This window comes from Oncorhynchus kisutch, linkage group LG14 (assembly GCF_002021735.2).
Source record: "Oncorhynchus kisutch isolate 150728-3 linkage group LG14, Okis_V2, whole genome shotgun sequence".
Classification (NCBI taxonomy): domain Eukaryota; kingdom Metazoa; phylum Chordata; class Actinopteri; order Salmoniformes; family Salmonidae; genus Oncorhynchus; species Oncorhynchus kisutch.
The window spans coordinates 61,412,479-61,437,560 of NC_034187.2; the positions used below are offsets into that span (position 1 = coordinate 61,412,479).

Below are 25,082 nucleotides of genomic sequence, written 5' to 3' on the forward strand. Positions count from 1 at the left end.
CCGCATTCTCAGAATGTCAACTGTACATCATGATAATGATGGAAGAAAATAAAAATACAAAAACACATATATAGGCCTATGTTCAATGTCTATGTACATAGGATATACATAAAGACAGTAAGTGTTTGATGCCCCCTTTAAACCTGATTCTGTCTAGGACCATGCAGCCAAACTCAGATGTTGCCAAAGCTGGGAGCGACGATTTTGACGTAGAAGGAAGTGCTGCTCTAGCTTTCTGTTTGTGTGGCGGGGAGAGAGCAGTGGACGTAGGCTTTTTTTGCACTTTCCGATAAATTCACGCTCTTTCGATTTTTGCTGGAATTATATTTGTCAGACAAACGGGATTTGTTTTGTAAATGACAATCATGTGACGCACAGATTTATGCTGCTGTCCAGTTGTAACTACAAACCCATCCGGAAGACTGGGGATTTGAGTCGCTTCGATTAGACTGGGGACAACTGGAAAGCAAATGTCGAGGGTTGACTATTTTAGTTTTCTTTACAAATCGCGAAAAATTCCGTCAATTGAAACTGTTATTGAATAGTATTGCATTCATTTGATTGGTCGACCGACGAGCTAGATTTATCTGGCGGACTATTGATGTTCTCAATTGTAGCCTAACATTCAACTTGTTACATTGTACATCTCATATAGTTACAGTAGTATGAAACAGAGGCGCCGAAACTCGGGATTTCTGCTAAGGTAGAACCTCTGGAGTCTACTGTAAACAGTTCAATAGAACATAATTGATGGACATAGTTATTTCTGCTTTACATCCGGTTTGAAAGAAGGAACTTTTTTTCTATGGCAGGAACACATAATTCTGTCCCCTTCATTGGTTATTGATCCAATAGTTGACTGTCAATAAGCATACGAAGGCACTGGTCTATTCACATTCTCTGACTAGGCTGCACCACATTATTGAAAGGCAAGTGCAGCTCACTAGAACTTTGCACAGCCCCTTTGGGACTTCCCATGATTTGCTGTGTGCCCTGGTAGACTAGATAACCGATAGAGAACATGGAAGATGAGATGTTTGAGCAGCTCATGTATGTCCTGAACCAACTGGTGACATGGATCGCTGCGGGGGCTATGGTGTTTGGTGGAGTGGTGCCTTACATCCCCCAGTACAGGGACATCAGACGGACACAGAATGCAGAGGGATTCTCCACCTATGTCTGCCTCGTCCTACTGGTGGCCAACATTCTACGTATACTGTTCAGGTAAGTTTTGGCATAGGTGCAGTAATCTTGAGGTTTCAGGTTATTCAAATGTGCATTGATGCATGTGAAGGCTGTAGCCTAAGTGCATTTGAAGAACAGACAGACTTAAACTATTTGGCCCTTTCAGATTACAGTGTTTGAAAATGATACTGCCTCTCACGGGAATCCTTGTATTGGTTTGCATAGCACAGTTTTTGTTTGGTTCCAACAGAAGCCTATTGTCTCCATGCAGAATAGTATTGCCACCCTGGAGCCTGTGCCCTGACTACTCCCTGTCTCCTCTTTCCAGGTTTGGGCGCTACTTTGAGACGCCACTCCTGTGGCAGAGCATTGTGATGATAGCCACCATGTTGATCATGCTCAACCTGTGTACCAACGTCCGCGTAGCCACCGAACTCCAGACTAAGCGACGTTCATTCACAGGTCGGTATCCTCCTCCCTGGCCTCTCCCTACTCTTTATAGCTTTATAATCACTTTATAACCTCTTGTTCACATCATGGTGTGAACTACTGATAGTGCTTGGTTGTATCACCAACCTCTGGAGTGTGTGTGTGTTACACATTCCTTAGTTGCCCAATTGTCCTTCCTCACAAAGGAACTCCTTCATCTTCATGATCTACTTTACAGCTTAAACACACAACTCAAATCTGACTGCACACCCACTCACAGAGATACACACCCGGCTAACCTCAAGGTGGTGCACAAATCTCCAAAGCATTGTATGACAATCTAAACCAACCCAGTGCTATGGGGTTCATTCAGCAGGGCATAATGTTGTGGAACGGTCAGATAGAAATGGGTTATGTCGATCAAACATGCCTCTCTGACATGTAGAATAATTAATCATGTTGGCTCTTCATGACATTTATGAGCTTCTGAGTGGCACAGCGGTCTAAGGCACTGCATCTCAGTGTCAGAGGCCTCACTACAGACCCTGGTTCGATTCCAGGCTCTATCACAACCGGCCGTGATTGGGTGACCCATAGGGCGGCGCTAAATTGTCCCAGAGTCGTCCGGGTTTGGGTTTGGCCGGGGTAGGCTGTCATTGTAAATAAGAATTTGTTATTAACTTACTTGCCTAGTTAAATAAGTAAAACATTTGTATCTGCAACATTTGCCTACTGAATGTGGCCCTGTACTGTACAACTCTAGTTTGTCTTTGTAATTTCCATGCGAATAAAAGAGTCTGCAAAAAGGAGAACAATATCCCACACAGGAGCAGAGAGAATGGCTAACTGCCCTTATTAATATACTTATCAGACAGCACTGACCACATGTTCTGTAATCACCAGCCCGAGAGGCTTGTAGGAAAACATAGAGCCAGTGACTTTGTCAGCGCCTACATAATCACACCGTGTCACAGAATACAGTAATAATCAGTGTGTCCTCGGTCCTTGCGCCTCCAGTCTGGTGTCAAACACGATCAACAGATATGAGAACAATCCATAATATTCACACTGATGGGAAATTGAAGTGTTTTGACCACTAGTTGCACCACACTTTCCCAACAAATCTTGCTGTTCAATGTGTAAATGTATGTATATAAACTCTAGTGCTTTGTGTTTTAAGTTGTCAATGTGTCTGCAACTTTGTGTGCTGCTATTTTGGCCAGGTCTCTCTTGTAAAAGAGATTATTAATCTCTAATTCAACCCACACCTTGCACAAACAGAACACTGGCAGAATGACGTGTATTAAACAAAGTGAAACATGTAGCATGCTAAACATTAACTTTATTCATCCTAAATATTCCCATTGCAGTCATAACAGGATGTTGATAATCTGTTTACGGAACTAGAGTGGGCTGGCTGCTGAATCTGGTTCATAACTCCCTTCCTCAGCCTGTTGATTGACTGACCGACACCAGTTTCCTTGCCAACGGAATACTAGAACATTGAATGCTCAGTGCTGTCATCATGTGGCCTCAATTTAGAGTTTGGTAGCCAATCAAATTGACAGGATCAAGGTAGGCGGGTCAGATGATTTGAGAAAACAGGCTGTTTATGATTAGTCAAGCGTTGAGATTTCAACTCTGTCTGATGTAAAGCAAACGTTGAAGTTTCAACTCTGGCCAAACGTTGAGGTCTCTACTCTGTACAACAGTTTAGGTTTCAACTCTGTCCGACCCAAACGTTGAGGTTTCAACTATGTTAATTCCCACAGGGTCGTTGTTGGGTTGTCCATTTGAAATCACTAACCTTATGTCAAAAATAAACTTCTCTTGACTTCAAACTGTGGGTCAGTTCTGGTCTGTAGCACAAGAGAAACCAAGCTCTCTTTCTCTGTTCCCTCTTCTTATTTTGTGTCTGTAGCAACAGACAGTAAGGACGAGGAGATCAAAGTCCCTAAGAAGTTCTTTCTGGGTAGGTACTGTCTCTCTCGCTCTCTGCCTTCCTCCCTTCATCTCTCTCTCTTTCCTTACCGCATGGTCTTGTGTGGCTCTCCCTCTCGTATTGCTCCATTCACAGTGCTAACTGCCACTAACTCATCAGCATCATCATGCCTTAACCTGGCATGCCTTAACCTGGCATGGATCCTCCTGCATCGCATGTGATCCTTCCTCGTTATATTTCCATTTGTGATTCCTAAAGAACCAATATAGTTGTTATAGTGTTCGCATGGAAGTTCACAATGCGTGTTAGCTATAGTCAATAGCTTGAATTGTTTCAGTTTGTAAAAGGCTTTTTTTCCTTAATATCTACTGATATTAGTTTACTATAGCATGCATCTACTGTATTTCAGTGATTGTGCATGGACATTTAATTTAGCTTCAGTTCTTTGAGTTGTCTGATTGTGATGACTATCCGATTCTTACTCAGAAAATGAAAGTGCATGTATTCTAGACTCCTATATATTGATTAACCTTTGCATTAAGACTTTTGATTTGTTGCGATTTACTTGCTATGTTATTGACCTTGATAGACTTATTGCTCGGCTATGTTTTTTTTTGGTTTGAAATGAACTATGCTCAGTGTTATTTTGTTAGCGCTACAGCAACAATTCTATTAAATGCTGCACGTGAAAGCTAATGTGCACTGCTCTGTGGTCCTAACTGGTAAAACAACGATGATGGCTTGGATTCACACCAGCTTGCTAAAGATGCACAGACACCTCACAGATGTGACAGTAGTCTTCCTAACTCTGTCCTGGCTTTTCAACCTCTATCTTTTCCCTTTTGTTTCAACTCCCTCTTCTTGTTACTGTACGGAGCCCCTCACCCAGCCAGCTGACAGAGGCTGATGACCAGCAATCAATTGTACCTGTTTCATTGTGCTGAGAACTTTGTTTTTGTGAATCGCGTGTGATGCCCATCATAAGTATGCATTTACTAACAATGGATGTGGTTAGTTCTGGTTAACACTGCTGCTTTGTAGATGGGAAGGAGTTGCTATCCTCCGTGTGGACAGTAGGTGGTGCTGGGAAATAACAAAGGCCTACAGTACCTCTAATGCTCTGTGTTGTATATTGTCCAGAGTCCTCCTCACTGACAGTGATGTAGTTTACCTTCTCAGAACTGCCGTCCATCACACACTTTATTGGGTTCAATAGTCTTCTCTCTCAAAAATCCATGCTTCATTCTGAGTAACATAATTCCAAAATCCCCATCAAAATCTCCATCAAAATCTGTTTGTTTAATTTGATTGTTCATTGTAGAATCCAATTGTAGTTGTAGAGAAAGGCACAGACTGTTGAAGATATTCATTTCAGCAATCAAAGTGATTTTTTTTGCCACCCTTTTATTCAGCCGCTGTGTTTGGAATTGAGTGTTGTGTGTTTGTCGTTGGGAACTGGGAGTTGACTGGTGGAGTTGCTGCCAACTTTTTACAACTTATCAAATTGTTTCCACCCAGCGTGATGTTCTACAGCACAACTCCAGTGGTATGGTAAGCTGGCTTTCTTCTCATCACAGTAGAAAAAGCTTAATTCTGTCTTCAACTTACCTCATCAAAAGCTGGCATTTTGTGTCCCACATGTACGTTCACTGTTCTGGCCTGTACATGAAACAGTTGGTACTTGGCAGCGGAACCAGAGTTCAGTTGTTATGTTTCTTGGCATTCGAGCTGGAACCAGAGCCAGGGTATGTTCTCCTTAGCCTCTTCCTAGCTTTGGGCAGCACAGGTCTGGCTCTCTGGTTCTTTGTCTCCCAGACCCTATTCCTCTCCTCCCTGGCTCCGTCTCCCTCAGCCTCACTATTTGCCCCTGCCTGTTCCATAGCCGTACTTTTGTATATATAGTGTATGTGGACGCCCCTTCAAATGAGTTGATTTGGCTATTTCAGCCACACCCGTTGCTGACAGGTGTATAAAGTCAAGCACACAGCCATGCAGTCTACATAGACAAACATTGGCAGTAGAATGACCTTACTGAAGAGCTCAGTAACTTTTTCCATGTGGCACCGTCATAGGATGCCATCTTTCCATCAAGTCAGTCAGAAGTCTGCCGTACTAGAGCTGCCCTTGGTCATCTGTAAGTGCTGTTATGGTGAAGTGGAAACATCTAGGAGCAACAACGACTCAGCAGAGAAGTGGTAGGCCACACAAGCGCACAGAACAGGAACCTCTAATGCAACAGTTTGGAGAAGGCCCTTCCCTGTTTCAGCATGACAATATGTCCCTGTGCGCAAAGCGAGGTCCATACAGAAATGGTTTGTTGAGATCGGTGTGAAAGAACTTGACTGGCCTGCACAGAACCCCGACCTCAACCACGTTGAACACCTTTGGGATAAATTGGAACGCCGACTGCAAGCCAGGCCTAATCGCCCAGCATCAGTACCCGGCCTCACTAATGCTCTTGTGGCTCAATGGAAGCAAGTCCCCGCAGCAATGTTCCAACATCTAGTGGGAAGCCTTCCCAGAAGAGTGGAGGCTGTTATAGCAGCAAAGGGGGGACCAGCTCCATATTAATGCCCATGATTTTGGAATGAGATGTTCGACGAACACTTTTGGCCATGTAGTGTATGTGTCTGTTGCTTGTCTGTCTGTTGCAGAGACATGGGTCTGTTCCTCTATTGATTCATCCAGGAGGAGATAAGAAGGAGAGGCATGTTGTAATCAACTATTGTTGGAATGATGAAAGAGTACAGCTGGAGGTAAAGAAATAAAACAGGGAAGGAAAGTGTATGTATGGGATGTAAAAGAAGGAATTCATCAACAAACGACTCTTTGGCGAACTCCCTAAAGGGTGGTTTGTCTAAATGTAGTTTGGGAGTAACAAATAGTTCTGACGTCTCCTTATCTTTGTTGGGATTTCAGGCTTTGAGGAGGTTGGTTACAATGGAATAATTTCACCTGCTTTCACTGAAGTTGTAAACATGAGTGTGAAAGTGAGACAGACGAAACAACAGTATTCTGACACGTTACCATCGGACTGTCACACGGACCTGTTGAACCAGTAGATTTCTGTATATTCCTGAGACTGTTGTGTGTGTGTGTGTCCTGTGCTTGTACCGAACAGTTTAATGTTCAGAGCTGGCTTCCCTCCCTGGCTTCCTTCTCTCTATGGCACCTCATCCTGGATCCATTATGACAGCAGGTTCCCAATCACTCTGGAGAAATAACCACGGAGTACAGGTGCGTTAAGCTCCCTCCCTGTGAGTTCAAACAAAGAACGTTGAGCAGTATTTAGCAGTACCAGATATGTGAGGGGGGTTGGTTGTTAGGCCTGTACTGTTAAAGGGACAATCAGGGAGGACAGGGGAACTGGGCATTGGGAATAGTCTATATTCTTCTTTCGATGCTTATTAGTCATCACAGTCTCTCCTGTATGGCGTGAATCTGACCGGTTCCAATGAATCACCTCCTACTCTCCTCACATTTGTAGCTTTGAATTTAGCCCCAAAAAGCAGGTTATTTTTTCTGGACCATTTTTATTTTAGGTGGCTTTTGTTTTCCCTGCATGATTATGGACTATGAATGACAACCTGTAACTGTCAGACCTGACAGGCTAAATGACAGCTTCTAAACTAATGTTCTGAGGAGACCAACACATGTAAAGCAATATCACATGATTCCAGCTCTCTCTCTCTGTCTCTCACACACACACACACACACACACACAGTGGCCCCATGTCAGATTTAACAGAGAGAGGGGACGAGGGAAGCGATGGAACGAGAGCGCCCCAGAGTAGATGAATGGCACAGAGGTGGCGAGGCACAGTGTGGTGTAGCATGTAAAGGTGCTGCTGTAAACACCCTGTAACAACACTCTTCTACCATTACAATAAGCCATGTGTGTGTTGTGTGTGTGTGCTCCTCTTTGAGATATCCTCACCCCCCTCAAGGAATTGCTGTTATCAGTGAGGGCAAGACGGACTCACCCCACTCCGTGATTTAGCTGCAGACCGTAGACATGATAATCCATCATGCACACTCTGACTTCCACACATACTCTCACATACACACGTACACCCGTCTGCCATGCGTATTAGAAATGCCATCTAAATCTCAGATCCGGTGAACATCAATATTTCAGTCAAATACATTCCATTGTAATTTAGAATGCACTTCAGAATTCAATCTCAGTAAGTCAGCTGGGCACGTCAGGTAATGTGTCATACCTCTTCTTGTGGATTCTCAAAAGGAAATGTGATTATGGAGAATGGCAGGAAACCAAACCAACCATGTTATTCTAGATGAGATGTATGAGTTTTCTCCCTCTTTTTATTTGATTCAGTTTAAGTGTGTTTGAGTCGCGAGGTTCACCAGTAGCTCCTGAAACAGTTTTTCTCCATAATCCTTCTGACGCTCTCGTCCCATACTCTGTTCCACAGGCCTCCTCAGAGGAGCTTGATGGTCCAATGTGTCTTTTTAGATGAGTAAAATCTCATTTCAACGTGACCCTGTACAACGTAGAGGTTTGTGTAAAATCCTATTGAAGATGCTGCACAGTGTGTTTCCCCTCCACCTCTTCTCCCCCTCCTTTCAGTGGTGATTTAATTTCCTCCATTTCTTCTTCTCTCCCCTAACGTAATTTAGAGCGGGGTCAGGCTCCGTGTATTGTTGTCTCAGTGAAGTTTTAAAACGCATTACGTGCAGCTCAGTGGTGACTTCATTGATTTACCGCAGGGAAAGGGAATGAATCAATAAGACTAACATTTTGACAGTTTAACGTAACATAATCGTCAACATGCAAAAGAAGGAGGCGTCCTCATCACTAACCTTCTTATTCATACACTGATCGCGTTACGGTTGTCTTAGCTACTCCTATAGGTTAGAGATGACAGGTAGTAGCAGCACAATGTATTGTGGAAGTGCCAGTCTCCTAGCTGAGATGTTGTCAGATCACTAGAGATTGTATTGCAGGCCTGTAGTTGTCATGACTTCATATGGCTCCTTCTTCAGTAAACTTGAACTGCACTTGTTTTTGTTTATTTCCCTGATGAAAAAAACATTCAACCTTTTTTAGGAAACATTTGGGAAGTCAGTGAGGCAGGAACATTCGAGTAAATCATTCTGCATTTTCCAAATAAATTTTCCATGCAGCTATACCTCCTTGTTTCACGTCACATGCAATGCTTTTTATTGCAGCCTTCTCGAGCCAACGTATCATGATGGAGAAAGATCGACCTCGAAAAGGTAAGAACCGTCAGTCTGTCGGTGTTAGTATTGTGTCTTACTTTCTCTCCGCATGTCTGTCTGCCTCAGACTTTGACTGGAGCCACTTCTGGTCGTGGAGTCGTTTCGTGGACTACCTGCAGTGTGTGGTGGCATTCACCCTGCTGGCGGCATACGTCACCTACCTGCTGCTGGACTCGTCTGTGTTCGTAGAGAGCCTGGGCTTCCTGGCTGTCTTCACGGAGGCCATGCTGGGTACGCCGCAGCTCTACTGTAACTACCAGAACAAGAGTACTGAGGGGATGAGGTGAGGGCGTCACACATACACACTGAATTCACCACAGTGGCCATTCAATTGTCTCCCCTTTCTCTCACTTGACATTCGCTGTCGTTCATCCCATCTCTTGCTTCCATACTACTCATAGCCCAGCTGCTGACCTTCAGTGGTTTATTATGAGACCTATGACTTCAAACTGTTTTTTTCATTTGCACACCTGTGTATAAATTCATTCTAATTTATGGAACACTTAAATACTTGGATATGTAATTCAGACGCCTAACTGGTACTGACTTTAGTTCATTCAGTGAAAGGATTTTCTACTAGAAGTGAACATGTTCTTTAGTTTATACACTACATGACCAAAAGTATGTGGACATATGTTCGTCGATCATCTCATTCCAAAATCATGGGCATTAATATGGAGTTGGTCCCCCCTTTTGCTGCTATAACAGCCTCCACTCTTCTGGGAAGGCTTTCCACTAGATGTTGGAACATTGCTGCTATAACAGCCTCCACTCTTCTGGGAAGGCTTTCCACTAGATGTTGGAACATTGCTGCTATAACAGCCTCCACTCTTCTGGGAAGGCTTTCCACTAGATGTTGGAACATTGCTGCTATAACAGCCTCCACTCTTCTGGGAAGGCTTTCCACTAGATGTTGGAACATTGCTGCGGCGCTTGATTCCATTCATCCACGAACATTAGTGAGGTCCGGCACTGGTGTTGGGCGATTAGGCCTGGCTCGCAGTCGGTGTTCCCTTTTCATCCCAAAGGTGTTCAGTGGGGTTGAGGTCAGGGCTCTGTGCAGGCCAGTCAAGTTCTTCCACAAAGATCTCTTTAAACCATTTCTGAATGTACCTCGCTTTGTGCACAGGGGCATATTGTCATGCTGAAACAGGAAAAGGCCTTCCCCAAACGGTTGCCACAAAGTTGGAAGCACAGAATCGTCTAGGATGTCATTGTATGCAGTAGCGTTACAATTTCCCTTCACTGGAACGAAGGGGCCTAGCCCGGACCATGAAAAACATCCCCAGACCATTATTCCTCCTCTGCCTAACTTTACAGTTGGCACTATGCATTTGGTCAGGTAGCGTTCTCCTGGCATCCGCCAAACCCAGATTCGTCTGTCGGACTACCAGATGGTGAAGCGTGATTCATCACTCCGGAGAACCCGTTTCCACTGCTCCAGAGTCCAATAGCAGCGAGCTTTACACCACTTCAGTCGACGCTTGGCATTGAGCATGGTGATCTTAGGCTTGTGTGGCTGCTCAGCCATGGAAAACCATTTCATAAAGCTCCCAACGAACAGTTGTTGTGCTGACATTGCTTCCAGAGGCAGTTTGGAGCTCGGTAGTGAGTGTTGCAACCAAGGACAGAAGATTTTTACATGCTTCAGCACTCGGCGGTCCCATTCTGTGAGCTTGAGAGTCAATGAGAGCCCCTGAGTCAATACATGTTAGAATCACCTTTGGTAGGGATTACAGCTGTGTCTTTTTGGGTATGTCTCTAAGAGCTTTACACACCTGAATATAAATAGTCAAGGAAAGTACAGATACCCCCAAAAAAACACTTAACCTGTTGCGACGAGCAATCCCGTATCCGGGATCCTATTTATAGCCTCAAGCTCATTACCATAACGCAACGTTAACTATTCATGAAAATCGCAAATGAAATGAAATAAATATATTTGCTCTCAAGCTTAGCCTTTTGTTAACAACACTGTCATCTCAGATTTTCAAAATATGCTTTTGAACCATAGCTAAACAAGCATTTGTGTAAGAGTATTGATAGCTAGCATAGCATTAAGCCTAGCATTCAGCAAGCAACATTTTCACAAAAACAAGAAAAGCATTCAAATAAAATCATTTACCTTTTGAAGAACTTCAGATGTTTTCAATGAGGGACTCTCAGTTAGATAGCAAATGTTCAGTTTTTCCAAAAATATTATTTGTGTAGGACAAATCGCTCCATTTTGTTTGGGTAAGAAAAAACCTGAAAATTAAGTCATTACAACGCAAACTTTTTTCCAAATTAACTCCATAATATCGACAGAAACATGGCAAACGTTGTTTAGAATCAATCCTCAAGGTGTTTTTCACATATTTATCGATGATAAATCATTCGTGGCAGTTGACTTTCTCCTCTGAAGAAAATGGAACGCGCATGGAGCTGGAGATTACGCAATCATTTCGACGGAGGACACCGGGCGGACAGCTGGTAAATGTAGTCTCTAATGGTCAATCGTCCAATGATATGCCTACAAATACGTCACAATGCTGCAGACACCTTGGGGAAACGACAGAAAGTGCAGGCTCATTCCTGGCGCATTCACAGCCATATAAGGAGACATTGGAACACAGGGCATTCAAAATCTGGACCATTTCCTGTCTGAAACTTCATCTTGGTTTCGCCTGTAGCATTAGTTCTGGGGCACTCACAGTTTTTTCTTTCCAAAGCTGTCAATTACATGCATAGTCGAGCATCTTTTCGTGACAAAATATCTTGTTTAAAACGGGAACGTTTTTTATCCAAAAATTAAAAGAGCGCCCCCTTTCTCGAAGAAGTTAAGTAGTACTCTAAAGTATTACACCACCGCTTTCCACTCTGTCATTTAGGTTAATATTGTGGAGGAACTACAATGTTTTAAAGTCACCGTTGGCCTCATGGTGAAATCCCTGAGCGGTTTCCTTCCTCTCTGGCAACTGAGTTAGGAGGGACGCCTGCGTCTTTGTGGTGACTGAGTTTATTAATACACCATCCAAAGTGTAATAAATAACTTCACCATGCTCAAAGGGATATTTTTTAACCATCTACCAGTAGGTGCCCTTCTTTGCGAGACATTGGAAAACCTCCCTGGTATTTGGTTGAGTCTGTTTTGAAATTCACTTTGAATGAGGGACCTTACAATAATCTGTATGTGTGGGGTACAGAGATAAAGTAGTAGTAAAAATGATATTAAACACTTATTGGGGACAGTCCATGAAACTTATTATGTAACTTGTTAAAAACTTATTAGGGCTGCAATCCCGTTACCGGGATCGATATGACAACAGCCAGTGAAAGTGCAGAGCGCCAAATTTAAACAACAGAAATCTCATAATTAAAATTCCTCAAACATACATGTATCTCATACCATTTTAAAGGTAATCTTGTTGTTAATCCCACCAAAGTGTCCAATTTCAAATAGGCTTTACAGCGAAAGCACAACAAACGATTGTTAGGTCACCACCAAGTCACAGAAAAATTCAGCCATTTTTCCAGCCAAAGAGAGGAGTCACAAAAAGCACAAATAGAGATCAAATGAATCACTAACCTTTGATCTTCATCAGATGACACTCATAGGACTTCATGTTACACAATACATATATCTTTTGTTCAATAAAGTGCATATTTATATAAAAAAATATCAGTATACATTGGCTCGTTATATTCACTAGTTCCAAAAACATGAGGTGATATTGCAGAGAGCCACATCATTTTACAGAAATACTCATTATAAATGTCGATGCAAATACAATTGTTAGACATGGAAATATAGATACACTTCTCCTTATTAATGCAACCGCTGTGTCAGATTTCAAAAAAACTTTACGGAAAAAGTAAACCATGCAATAATCTGAGTACAGCTTTCAGACAACAAAGCAGCCAAAAAGATATCCGCCATATTAGGTAGTCAACATTATTCATAAATGGCATTATCAATATTCCCTTACCTTTGATGATCTGCATCAGAATGCACTCCCAGGAATCCCAGTTCCACATTAAATGTTTGATTTAGTTCGATAATGTCCATTTATGTCCAAAGAGCTACTTTTGTTAGCACATTTGGTAAACAAATCTAAAGTCATGAAGCGCGTTCCCTAGTTGCAGACGAAATATCAAAAAGTTCTGTTCCTGTCCATAGGAACATGTCAAACGATGTATGGAATCAATCTTTAGGATGTTTTTAACATAAAACATCAATAATGTTCCAACCGGAGAATTCCATTGTCTTCAGAAGTGCGATGGAACAGAGCTCCCTCTCATGTGAACGCGCATGGTCAGCTCATGGCAGACCTTACTCATTCCCCTCTCATTCGGTCCCACTTCACAGTAGAATCGTCAACCATCTTTAGAAACTTGTTTGAGATCTAGTGGAAGCCTTGGGAAGTGCAACATAACCAATATCCCACTGTGTATTCAATAGGGGCTGGGTTGAAAATCGACCAACTTCAGATTTCCCACTTCCTGTTTGGATTTATTCTCGGGTTTTTGCCTGCCATATGAGTTCTGTTATACTCAGACATCATTCAAACAGTTTTAGAAACTTCAGAGTGTTAATAATATGCATATAATAATATGCACATATTAGCAACTGGGACTGAGGAGCAGGCCGTTTACTCTGGGCACATCTGGGCACCTTTCATCCAAGCTACTCAATACTGCCCCTGCAGCCATAAGAAGTTAAGGACATTTTTACTTCTGAACTCATTTAGGCTTGCCATAACAAAGGGGTTAAATACTTATTGACTAAAGACATTTCATCTTTTCTTTTTTAATTAATTAGTTAAAGTTTCCAAAAACATAATTCCACTTATTTGACACTATGGGGTATTGTGTGTAGGCCCGTAACACAACAAATAAATTTAATTAATTTTAAATTCCGGCTGTAATAAAACAAAATATGGAAAATGTCAAGGGGTGTGAATACTTTCTGTACACACAAACACAAACACAAACACAACACCACAAGTAGTCTCTGAATGCAACAGACTAAAAATAGGATTGAGAAGCTCATTATCATATTGATTATCAAAGACTCATAATTAAAAAATATGCCTTCATAAAATAATGAATGTCTTAAGCCAAACCCCAGAACATGCCATTGCCATGCCAGTCAGGTCCAGAGATGGTAAATGGCAACAGATCTGCATCCCAAATTGCACCCTATTCCCTATATTCAGTGCATTCAGAAAGTATTCAGACCCTTTGACTTTGTCCACATTTTGTTACGTTACAGACTTATTCTAAAATGGATTAAATAAAATATAAAATCCTCATCAATCTATGCATACTACCCCATGATGACAAAGCGAAAACAGGTTTTTAGAAAAACAGAGATACCTATTTACATAAGTATTCAGACCCTTTGCTATGAAACTCGAATTTGAGCTCAGGTGCATCCTGTTTCCATTGATCATTGAGATGTTTCTACAACTTGATTGGAGTCCACCTGTGAGAGGATTGTGTTGAGGCACAGATCTAGGGAAGGGTACCAAAAAATGTCTGTAGCATTGAAGGTCCCCAAGAACACCGTAGCCTCCATTCTTAAATGGAAGAAGTTTGAAACCACCAAGACTCTTCCTAGAACTGGCTGCCTAGCCAAACTCAGCAATCGGGGGAGAAGGGCCTTGGCCAGGGAGGTCACCAAGAACCCGGTGGTCGCTCTGACAGAGTTCCTCTGTGGAGATGGGAGAACCTTCCAGAAGGACAACCATCTCTGCAGCACTCCACCAATCAGGTCTTTATGGTAGAGTGGCTAGACTGAAGCCATTCCTCAGTAAAAGGCTCCCCATCCAACATGACAGAGCTTGAAAGAATCTGCAGAGAAAAATGGGAGACACTCTCCAAATACAGGTGTGCCAAGCTTGTAGCGTCATACCCAAGAAGACTCAGGGCTGTAATCACTGCCAAAGGTGCTTCAACAAAGTACTGAGTAAAGGGCCTGAATACTTATGTAAATGTAATATTTCCTTTTATTTTTAACACATTTGCTAAAATTCCTAAAAACCTGTTTTTGCTTTGTGTGTGTAGATTATTTAATTTGTTGATGTTTTTGAATAAGGCTGTAATGTAACAAAATGTGGAACAAGTCAAGGGGTCTGAATACTTTCCGAATGCACTATAGTGCATTACTTTTGATCAGGGCCTATTAGGGAAAGGGTGCCATTTGGGACACTTGATGCAAATTTTTTATTTGATTTATTTCACCTTTATTTAACCAGGTAGACCAGTTGAGAACACCTTTATTTAACCAGGTATGGCCAGTTGAGAACACCTTTATTTAACCAGGTATGGCCAGTTGAGAACAAGTTCTAATTTACCACTGCGACCTGGCCAAGACAAAGCAAAGCAGTGCAACCAAAAACAACACAGAGTTACACATGTGATAAACAAAAGTACAGTCAATAACACACAGAAAAATCTATATACAGTGTGTGTAAATGGCATGAGGAGGTAAGGCAATAAATTGGCCATAGTACCGAAGTAATTACAATTTAGCATTAACACTGGAGGGATGGATGTGCAGATGATGATGTAGAAGTACTGGTGTGCAAAAAAGCAAATCATAACAATATGGGGATGAGGCAGGTAGTTGGATGGGCTATTTACAGATGGACTATGTACAGCTGCAGCAATCAGTAAGCTGCTCAGATAGCTGAAGCTTAAATTTAGTGAGGGAGATATAAGTCTCCAACTTCAGCCATTTTTGCAATTCGTTCCAGTCATTGGCAGCAGAGAACTGGAAGGAAAGGCGGCCAAATGGGGTGTTGGCTTTGGGAATGACCAGTGAGAGATACCTGCTGGAGCGCGTGCTACGGGTGGGTGCTGAGATAAGTAGGAGCTTTACCTAGCAAAGACTTATAGATGACCTGGAGCCAGTGGGTCTGGCGACGAATATGTTGCGAGGGCCAGCCGACTAGAGCATACAGGTCACAGTGGTGGGTGGTATATGGGGCTTTGGTGACAAAACAGATGGCACTGTGATAGTTTGCTGTGTAGAGTGTTGGAGGCTATTTTATAAATGACATCGCCGAAGTCAAGGATCGGTAAGATACCCTTGTAAAACTATGTCATCAGCCTGCTAATGACAGGCTGAAGGCATGCGTTTGCTTTTCCATCACTTCCTGTTTATATTGACCTGTCAGAGCCAGGCACAAGACCCCTCTAGCAGACAGTTACCAAACAGAACATTACTACAACACAAAGAGGAGTGTGACTGGGGGCTGTGGGTGACACAACATGTTTACTCTAATGTTGGGTGGGGGAGGAGAGGATGGGGGAAGCTTGTATACAGGAAGTGTATTCTGATCTGTCTTGTCATGGTTTGATGGGAAATTATTTCCAAAGTGGATGTAAATGTAGTCCTCCTGTTCAATAGTTACAGTACATCTCCAAATCACATATTTACTTCAAGGATGTCAAGTCAACCTCAGTAAAGAACAGATCTCTCTCTGTCTCTCTCTAATGTAGCTCCATGGTCAAAACAAGATACATTGCCAAACATAGCTCTATGGTCAAAGACAATTCAATTGAATTTGAGGCTTAATTATAGGGCTGTTTCAAGTTGAGAGCTTACGAAACACACATTATGTAATCCTGCTGAATTTATCCCCTGTGGTCACCTTGGATGAGATGTATTATATTGTGAATATTTCCTGGTGTGGTGATTTTCCGTGGGGTTGGTTTGCCCAGTGGTTTTGGAGATGGATGTACTTAGTTATTGTGGTCTTCCCTCCTATCCTTTCTGTGTGTGGCTTCCCCCCCTATTAGCCTCTCTGTGTGCAGAATTAATGGCACTTTGGTCTAGGTGTGCTGGCATGATGTCAGGTCTCCAGCCGTGTGTTGGCGTGCGTCTGTGTGTGTAGCAGGGCAGCAATGAACATATACCGACAGGAGAAGTCAAACTAATGACTGGGGTGTGGCGGGGGAGGGTAGCTAGGCGGGGGATACCTGGGGTGCTGGCGTTGATGTCTGGGCCCCTGGCCTGAGATAAAGGTAATGGAACATGGAGAGACAGGCTCTGCAGACCGCCTACTGACTGACTGTCCTTATAAGTCCTCTCTGTGTGAACTGTTTCCCATGGACTGATAACACGCTCAGAGGGAGTGCCTTATTTAGCCTGCCATCTAACTGTTGTTTGACCATTACATTCAGTCAGTATACAAGTCTGTCTCTGCATTCACAACACTGCATCACTACCTTTTCAGACAAGTCTATGACAACTTGCCCACCCACCTGGGCTGTGGAGCTGCTGATTACCTGATGAAATGCAGAGGGTCTTCCATCCTCCACCACCACCGATGCATACAGGCTTTTTTTACCTCTCAGTTAGTCTTCTGTAAGTGGCTGGGGACTTTTAGAATCATCTCCCAGGCATGTTCTGACCCCATCCCTGACCTCCCAGCATTCTCTCTGAGGCTGCGTCCCAAATGGCACCCTATTCCCTATAGAGATGGGCCTTGGTCAAAAGTAGTGCAGTACAAAGGGGGCCATTGGAGACGCAGACAGAGTTCTCAGGAGGGCTGATCAAATCCTCAATACTGCTCTCACGTCATTACACACAGAGCTGGCCCAAACTCTACGTCAGCACTCAGAGAGAAAGAAAGAAATGTTTCTCCTCTTCAGAATTAACAAGCTTCCTACCTTGGATGGATTTGGAGGGAGAGGGGGAGGATGGAGGGAGAGAAAGATGCAAGGAGGGAGGTAGTATGAGTAGATGCATGGGAAGGTTATTAAAAAGGGTGTTACAAATGAAATGAGTAAAGGGGTGTGAGGTGAAGGTGGAGACATGAATAATATAGAAGGTTTGACAGGTCTCACCCCTTCCTCTTTCCTCCCCTAATCCTTTGGGTGCTACAGTTGAAGCCGGAAGTTTACATACACTTAAGTTGGAGTCATTAAAACTTGTTTTTCAACCACTCCACACATTTCTTGTTAACAAATTATAGTTTGGGCAAGTCTGTTAGGACATCTACTTTGTGCATGACACAAGTACATTTTCCAACAATTGTTTACAGACAGATTAGTTCACTCATAATTCAATTCCAGTGGGTCAGAAGTTTACATACACTAAATTGACTGTGCCTTTAAACAGCTTGGACAATTACAGAAAATGATGTCATGGCTTTAGAAACTTCTGATAGGTTAATTGACATCATTTCAGTCAATTGGAGGTGTACCTGTGGATTTATTGCAAGGCCTACCTTCAAACTCAGTGCCTCTTTGCTTGACATCATGGTAAACTCAAAAACAATCAGCCAAGACCACAGAAAAAAATTGTAGACCTCCACAAGTCTTATTCATCCTTGGGAGCTATTTCCAAACGCCTGAAGGTACCATGTTCATCTGTACAAACAGTAGTGCGCAAGTATAAACACCACGCAGCCATCATACCGCTCAGGAAGGACACGCATTCATTCTGTCTCCTAGAAATGAACGTACTTTGGTGCGAAAAGTGCAAATCAATCCCAGAACAACAGCAAAGGTACAAAAGTGTCTATATCCACAGTAAAACATTTCCTATATCAACATAACCTGAAAGGCCGCTCAGCAAGGAAGAAGCCACTGCTCCAAAGCCACCATAAAAAAGCCAGACTACGGTTTGCAACTGCACATGGGGACAAAGATCGTACTTTATGGAGAAATGCCCTCTGGTCTGATGAAACAAAAATAGAACTGTTTGGCCATAATGACCATCGTTGTGTTTGGAGGGAAAATGGGGAGGCTTGCAAGCTGAAGAACACCATCCCAAAGGACAACAAAGTCAAGGTATTGGAGTGACCATCACAAAGCCCTGACCTCCATCCCATAGAAAATATGTGGGCAGAACTGAAAAAGCGTGTGCGAGCCAGGAGGCCTACAAACCTGACTCAGTTACACCAGCTCTGTCAGGAGGAATGGGTGGAATCAGGAGGAATCACCCAACCTATTGTGGGAAGCTTGTGGAAGGCTACCCGAAACATTTGACCCAAGTTAAACAATTAAAAGGCAATGCTACCAAATACTAATTGAGTGTATGTAAACTTCTGACCCACTGGGAATGTGATAAAATAATTAAAAGCTGAAATAAATCATTCTCTCTACTATTATTCTGACATTTCACATTCTTCAAATAAAGTGGTGATCCTAACTGACCTTAGATAGGAAATTTATACGAGGATTAAATGTCAGGAATTGTGAAAAACTGAGTTTAAATGTATTTGGCTAAGGTGTATGTAAACTTCCGACTTCAACTGGACCTAGCAGACAGCCTGAGATGGGGTGAACCTGTACCCTGTAATCAGCCTGAAGACAATTACCTCTGCATAGTGGCTTCAGCTAGACGATAGTCTTCGTACTTTGAAGCCACCATTTGTAGCCTCAATGCAGCAAATCTTCATCAGTTCACTTGTATGGATCATTGAACATGTTGCCTTGCCAATAACATTGATACAGGATCAGATAAATGACATAGGGAGAGTGGTACCATATTAGTGGTATTGGCAGTGTAGTCAATACTTGACAGTACTGTGTGGTTATGACCCAGTCGTAACGTCACGGATGCAGTATAATATTCATAGGATATGTGTTGTATTTATTATGGATTTGTTTATTGGGCCTACTACTGCATACCATATGACATCAGTGTATTTGCTTAGTGTAAAAACCCATTCCCTGAAACACCTCGAAAATGTTGTCTGAATAATTATTTTGAATTTTCAACGTACACCGCAACCATACAAAGCCCTATACAGGGACTACATAGGGAAAGTCAGCCACGAGCTGCCCAGTGACATGAACCTAGCAGGTGAGTTATATGCCTTTTTATGCCTCCTTCGAGGCAAGCAACATTGAAGCATGCGTGAGAGCACCAGCTGTTCAGGACGACTGTGTGATCACGCTCTCCGTAACCGATGTGAGCAAGACCTTTTTAAACAGGTCAACATTCACAAAGATTACCAGGATGTGAACTCAGAGCATGCGTGGACCAACTGGTGTCTTCACTGACATTTTCAACCTCTCCCTGACCGAGTCTGTAATACATGTACAAATTACCACGACTAACTTGTACCCCCGCACATTCGCTAGGTACTGGTACCCCCTGTATATAGCCTCGTTATTGTTATTTTATAGTGTTACTTTTTATTTTAAACTTTTATTTTTCTTTTACTTTTAACTTTATTTCTTGAACCACGTTGTCGGTTAAGGGCTTGTAAAGTAAGCATTTCACAGTAAGGTCTGCATCTGTTGTATTCGGCGCATATGACAAATAAAATGTGAATGATTTGACAGGTCTTCCCTTGACACCAATTAGATGAGGCATCTCCCTCACCCTTTAAATGTGTTTATATTCAGATTAGCATTCTGTCCTTTGACTAACCTGTGTTGTTTACACGTGAATGGAAAGTGCTGACATGTCAGGATTGGCTTTGGCACTCGGAGCAGGGGTCCCTACTCCAAAATGTCACGACACGAGGCAGGTAATGTGAAGAACAGCAGATAGAGGATGCCTCTTCGTTCAGAAGGGAGTGTTGTTGTGGGAATGTTGTTGTGGTAGGCGGTTTATTGCAAACCCTTCTGAATGCTGTTAGCTAACTGTGTTTGTGCCTCAGTCCTTCCTTTGTCAGCGTTTACCTTCCGTCCTTGGCTTCAGTACAAAGCCTGGGGAGAAAAACAAAGAGTCCCAAAGACGAGAGGGAGGTTGGAGGAGAGGGATAGCAGTAGCTGGGGAGACTGTTTGTTTGTCTGTTGTGATTTATCCATAATCACCAACACTGTCAAGACTTTTCTCATTATAAAAACTAACTTGGATGTTTTAGAAACATAGAGCGGAGATCCTGGGAGCCCAGCATGCCAAGAAACCTTGCATATACCCGTTTATAATAAGCAATGCTGTTTTCTCCATCTAAAAAGTAGATGGCTTTCAAAGCTTGGTCTTTGTACAGTAGACAACATACCTAGAGACCTCCTGCTGTACTGCCCTTCTACTGTTATTGTTAGTGGGTTACTTCCCCATTGGCTCATTATAGTTCACAATGCTGCAGAGTAACACAGAGAGGGGCCATAGCCTAAAGTAGGGCTCTCCAACACTGTTCCTAGAGAGCTACTGTCCTGTAGGTTTTCGCACCAACCCTAATCTAGCACACCGGATTCTAACCACAGAGTTGTTCTAAAAGCTACTGCTGAACAACAGAACTATAGTTGTTTATTTACTCTGACTTCCTGAGAAGTCGGCCTAGGCACCTCCCTGAGAGAGGAGAAAGGAGGGAGAAGATCTGCTGCAGAGAGCAGACTGGTGAACTCACCGCACCGTGCGTCTGAATTTTATTAACCTCCCTGAGAGGAGTTCTAAACTCCAGAAGAGTTGTGGCAAATGAACTTGAATTAATTCCATTTCTTTCCTTTTAATAGTTTGTTTTGGAAATGGTGGGTCAGTATCCCCACCTCTGACGATGTATTTGGTCTGTTATTGTGTTTCATGATTTCCTAATGTCTCTTTTCTGTCATGACTTAAGGTAGTGTTCAGGTGTGTCACCGGCCTAAATACCTGTACTTGCGTTCTAAATAGTAGGCTTTTTGGCAATGCAAAAATATAACTTTTTATAGTGTGAAATTTGTTGTATCCTTTAAATGCCAGAATATCATACTTGTTTAGACTTTTCATCTAGTATTTACTGCACTCTATGGTGGAAGAGAAACATATTTTCAGACCCACGTGTGTTTTGACAACGGCTGATAAGAGGACAGGCTGTAACAAAAGGAACAGATGGCGGGAAACGACGCAATTGTGCATTAGGTGACGCATTCTTAGTATGGGTGAGCCTAGTATATTGATTTGTTGCTTACTGCATGCATTTATACTAAACAGTACAGAATACATAGTACGTAGTATCATTTAGTACACAGTATGTCGTTTTAGTAAGTAGTAGGCAAGACAGATTTTGGACATAACCACTGTCTCTAGCTCTGCTAACATTGAAATGTTTATCCCCCCCCCCCCTCTCTTCTTTCTACTCCCTTTCTCCCTGCAGTATAAAAATGGTGATGATGTGGACGAGTGGGGACACCTTTAAGACGGGTTACTTCCTGCTGACCGAGGCTCCTGTCCAGTTCTGGACCTGTGGTCTGCTGCAGGTGGGAGTGGACATTGCCATTCTATTCCAGGTCTACTACTACAGCCGCTACCCGCAGAAACCCGTCTCACACACCGTGTCACACACAACCAGCACCAAGGCACTCTGAGACCCCCTAACACACACACACACACATCGTTACCATTCGGTCATGAGCACACAAACTAGTTAGTTGCTTTGCCTGAAGAATTTTGCTGAATGACACTTGTTACATTTCTTTTCAAAACGGATAGGACCTCCAGTCATATGTATGTATTTGTATGTTGTGCAAATGGTTATACAAATATATTCCTAAGAATATATCCCTATATATGAATATACCTGAGCATACACACAGAATCTTATGCACATGCATCAATCTACATTACCAGTCATATGCACTGTGTATGGACGGACACTCAAGGAAGTGTGGACCAGCTTTCCTGTCCATAGATCTGATGATTGTTGCATGGAAAAACCCTAAAAGACTTTCACAAAGGGCTGGTTACTCAGCCAGTGATCACAATGTCCAACCGATCATCAGAGTAACTAACAGAAACCTTACTGAATGTACAATGGAGTTATTATTTTGGGGGGGAAATTAGATTCTACATTTAATTTAGATAGCTCTTTGTTCTAAGTTCTCCACGGGTCTGGTCTGTCTGATCACTTAGGCCTCTTCTGGTCTGGTTGGAAGACCTCTGACTGCTGCTGCTGCTTGTTGGAAAATTCACAAGATTAATTCAACTGGAAGCAACAGCAGTTTTACCAAAAAATGAAAAAGGCTATCTGGGCCAGAGGCCTGGTTCCTGGGAGCCCAACACGTTTCCTTCAGATGACTCTGAGGTAAAGCTTAAGGACTCAGTGGTTCAGTGGACCACTGTGTTGCTGGTATTACGGACAGTAAGGGAGTCAGTGGAGAGAGGGAGGTAGGACATTGTGTGAAACAAATATTATGTTTATGTTACTGTTTTCACTTAAAGGAGTAGCAGCCATGTTTGTAGGCCAGGGAACTGGAAGGACTTTCTATGTTCTGTGTTTTTTATGGTTAATGAAAACTACAACAACGCATCGGGAAGTACAACGCTCCTGTCTTTAGCACTGTTTATACCTGATTCTAACATCCTTTCTCCTGTCCACATTCTGATGGTGCCCGCATTTTCAGACAGGTGTAGACAATTTAAAGACACATATGTACCATGTGTAGACATATTTCTGGAAATATGGGCACAATCAGAATGTGGACAAGATCAGGACAAAGGTCGCGTGTTAGCGCCAGGTATAAACAAGGCTTCTGAGGACCTAGTGACCGTCTGTTTGCTGGTCTATGAACAACTCATCTCCCTGCTCCTCTCAGCCTCAAGCACCCCTAGAAACCTTTTATTTGTTTAAATAGGACCTTCAGAGTTTTATATGAATATTTCTTTCTTCAGCTTTCTTCAAATGTTTTAGATGTGTGCTTTTGGTGGAGACAAATCTTATCCTGCCGAGGGCTGGTGTGGGTGCAGGGTTTTGTTCTTGCCAAGTAGTAGGCATGTCCAGACTCAACCTCTTGGAGTGTTTGACCACATGGTAAGTTGAATCTCTCTGGGCGTAACCAAGACGATACCAGCACTACAGCTGTTATATTCACTTGTGAACTGCTTGCTAAAACGTAGTTGGTGGTTGCGTCCAAAATGGCGTCCTATTCCCTGTTTATTACACTACTTTTGACCAAGTAGTGCACTCTATAGGGAATAGGGTGCCATTTCAGACGCAGGTATATTTTTTTACGCTGGATACTCTGGGAAACGTTATTTTAATCACTGGCGATGCGGAATATTTGTTTTGTTATGCTATCCATGTTTTTCTAATCCTGAAACGCTTGTATAATCACAAACCTTGTTCAATTGCCCTTTATCAAGCTCTTTTTTTACAATGATGAGGAGGACGGTGACGCATGTCAAATGGTGACCGTTGTTGTCATTGTAGGAAGAAGTTGTGCATCTAGTAAACTCTGGTTGTGTAGCATCAACCGGGCCAAAATGACTCACTGTTTCTGATGTGAAGTTGTATTCTTTTGGTGGTGGTTCAGTTTTAGTTGTTCATGGGTAAAACTGCAAAACTATTCCTCTGTTCATGTAGATGCTGATCAAACAATGCCAATCCTTGTGATTTTTTTAAATATTTGTTTTTACATAGATTGAATCCTGACCTAAAACTAAGTTGCGTTATCGAACACTGGACTGGACTGGACTGGACTGGACTAGACTGCCGACAATGCCCCTTTTTTAAAGGCAATTTACACCTAAACAGACTTTCGCACAGTGTCCCATACCATGAATTCTGTCTCCGCAAACTCTGGGGAAATTGACTTTAAAAAGTGAATTGTCGGCTGTCCAGTGCACTGCTCTATAAGGCGCCTTGGACTGAATCACAGCCTCAGTTTATGTACCCCCAATTTTCTTTTATAGTTATCATTTGTGTTATACATTTTTTGGCCATTTTTATATTTGATGACCTTTTTATTACCACATTGTGTCTTTTGTTGTGTTTCTACACAGTACATCACCACATTTCTTTCCATGGAATGGCCAGTTCTTTCTATAGAATTGCCAGTTCATCGTCAATAGACAATTTAAATCAACCTCTGTCTGATAGGCTGTTACTTGTTGCCAGTATTCATGAAAGCTCTGTGGCGCTGTCATTAAAGACCAAAATGAGAACTTGTATTCTACTGTGCTTTGTGTAAATTCATTATGCTAGTGATGTTTGTGTGAAGGGTGTAAGTTACACCAGAACACCTAGGGTGCATCTGAAATAGCACCCTATTCCCTAAATGGTACACTCATTTGGACTAGAGCCCTGGAGAAAGGTAGTGTGCAATATAGGGTAGCATTTCTGACACAGGCCTGTTAGCACCTGTCCTGATAATACTATTCCATCAGCAGTGGAGACCTGGTTAGCATCATCTGTCAGAGGAACCACTGGATCACCAACCACAGTCCATGTTTGGGCTCCAGGCATGTGGCCTCAACGGCTATCAACAACACTTACATGGTAATGCACCTTCGCTGTGTCTTCACAACAAGCACTGTGACCACGCAATACCAACATTAGTCAAAAGGGTTTATGTAAAGCGTATTCTAAACAAACAGGAATGTGGCGGCCAGCCTCAGCAGAACTAGTCCAGG

The 25,082-nt window shown here is 42.6% G+C and overlaps 1 protein-coding gene across 2 annotated transcripts; it reads left to right on the forward strand.

Moving 5' to 3' along the window:
• Positions 1 to 176: 176 nt before the first annotated feature.
• slc66a2 (solute carrier family 66 member 2) lies at positions 177 to 24,614 on the forward strand. Of its 2 annotated transcripts, XM_020500298.2 has the most exons (5): positions 177 to 1,224; positions 1,514 to 1,647; positions 3,536 to 3,586; positions 8,867 to 9,083; positions 21,829 to 23,608. In XM_020500298.2, the coding sequence occupies exons 1-5, from the start codon at positions 1,022 to 1,024 to the stop codon at positions 22,037 to 22,039; spliced, it is 816 nt and encodes a 271-aa protein (XP_020355887.1). In that variant the 5' UTR covers positions 177 to 1,021; the 3' UTR covers positions 22,040 to 23,608. The 2 variants fall into 2 exon arrangements, with proteins under 2 accessions (XP_020355887.1, XP_020355888.1); XM_020500299.2 differs by lacking the exon at positions 3,536 to 3,586 and having other exon boundaries at positions 210 to 1,224; positions 21,829 to 24,614.
• Positions 24,615 to 25,082: the final 468 nt, after the last annotated feature.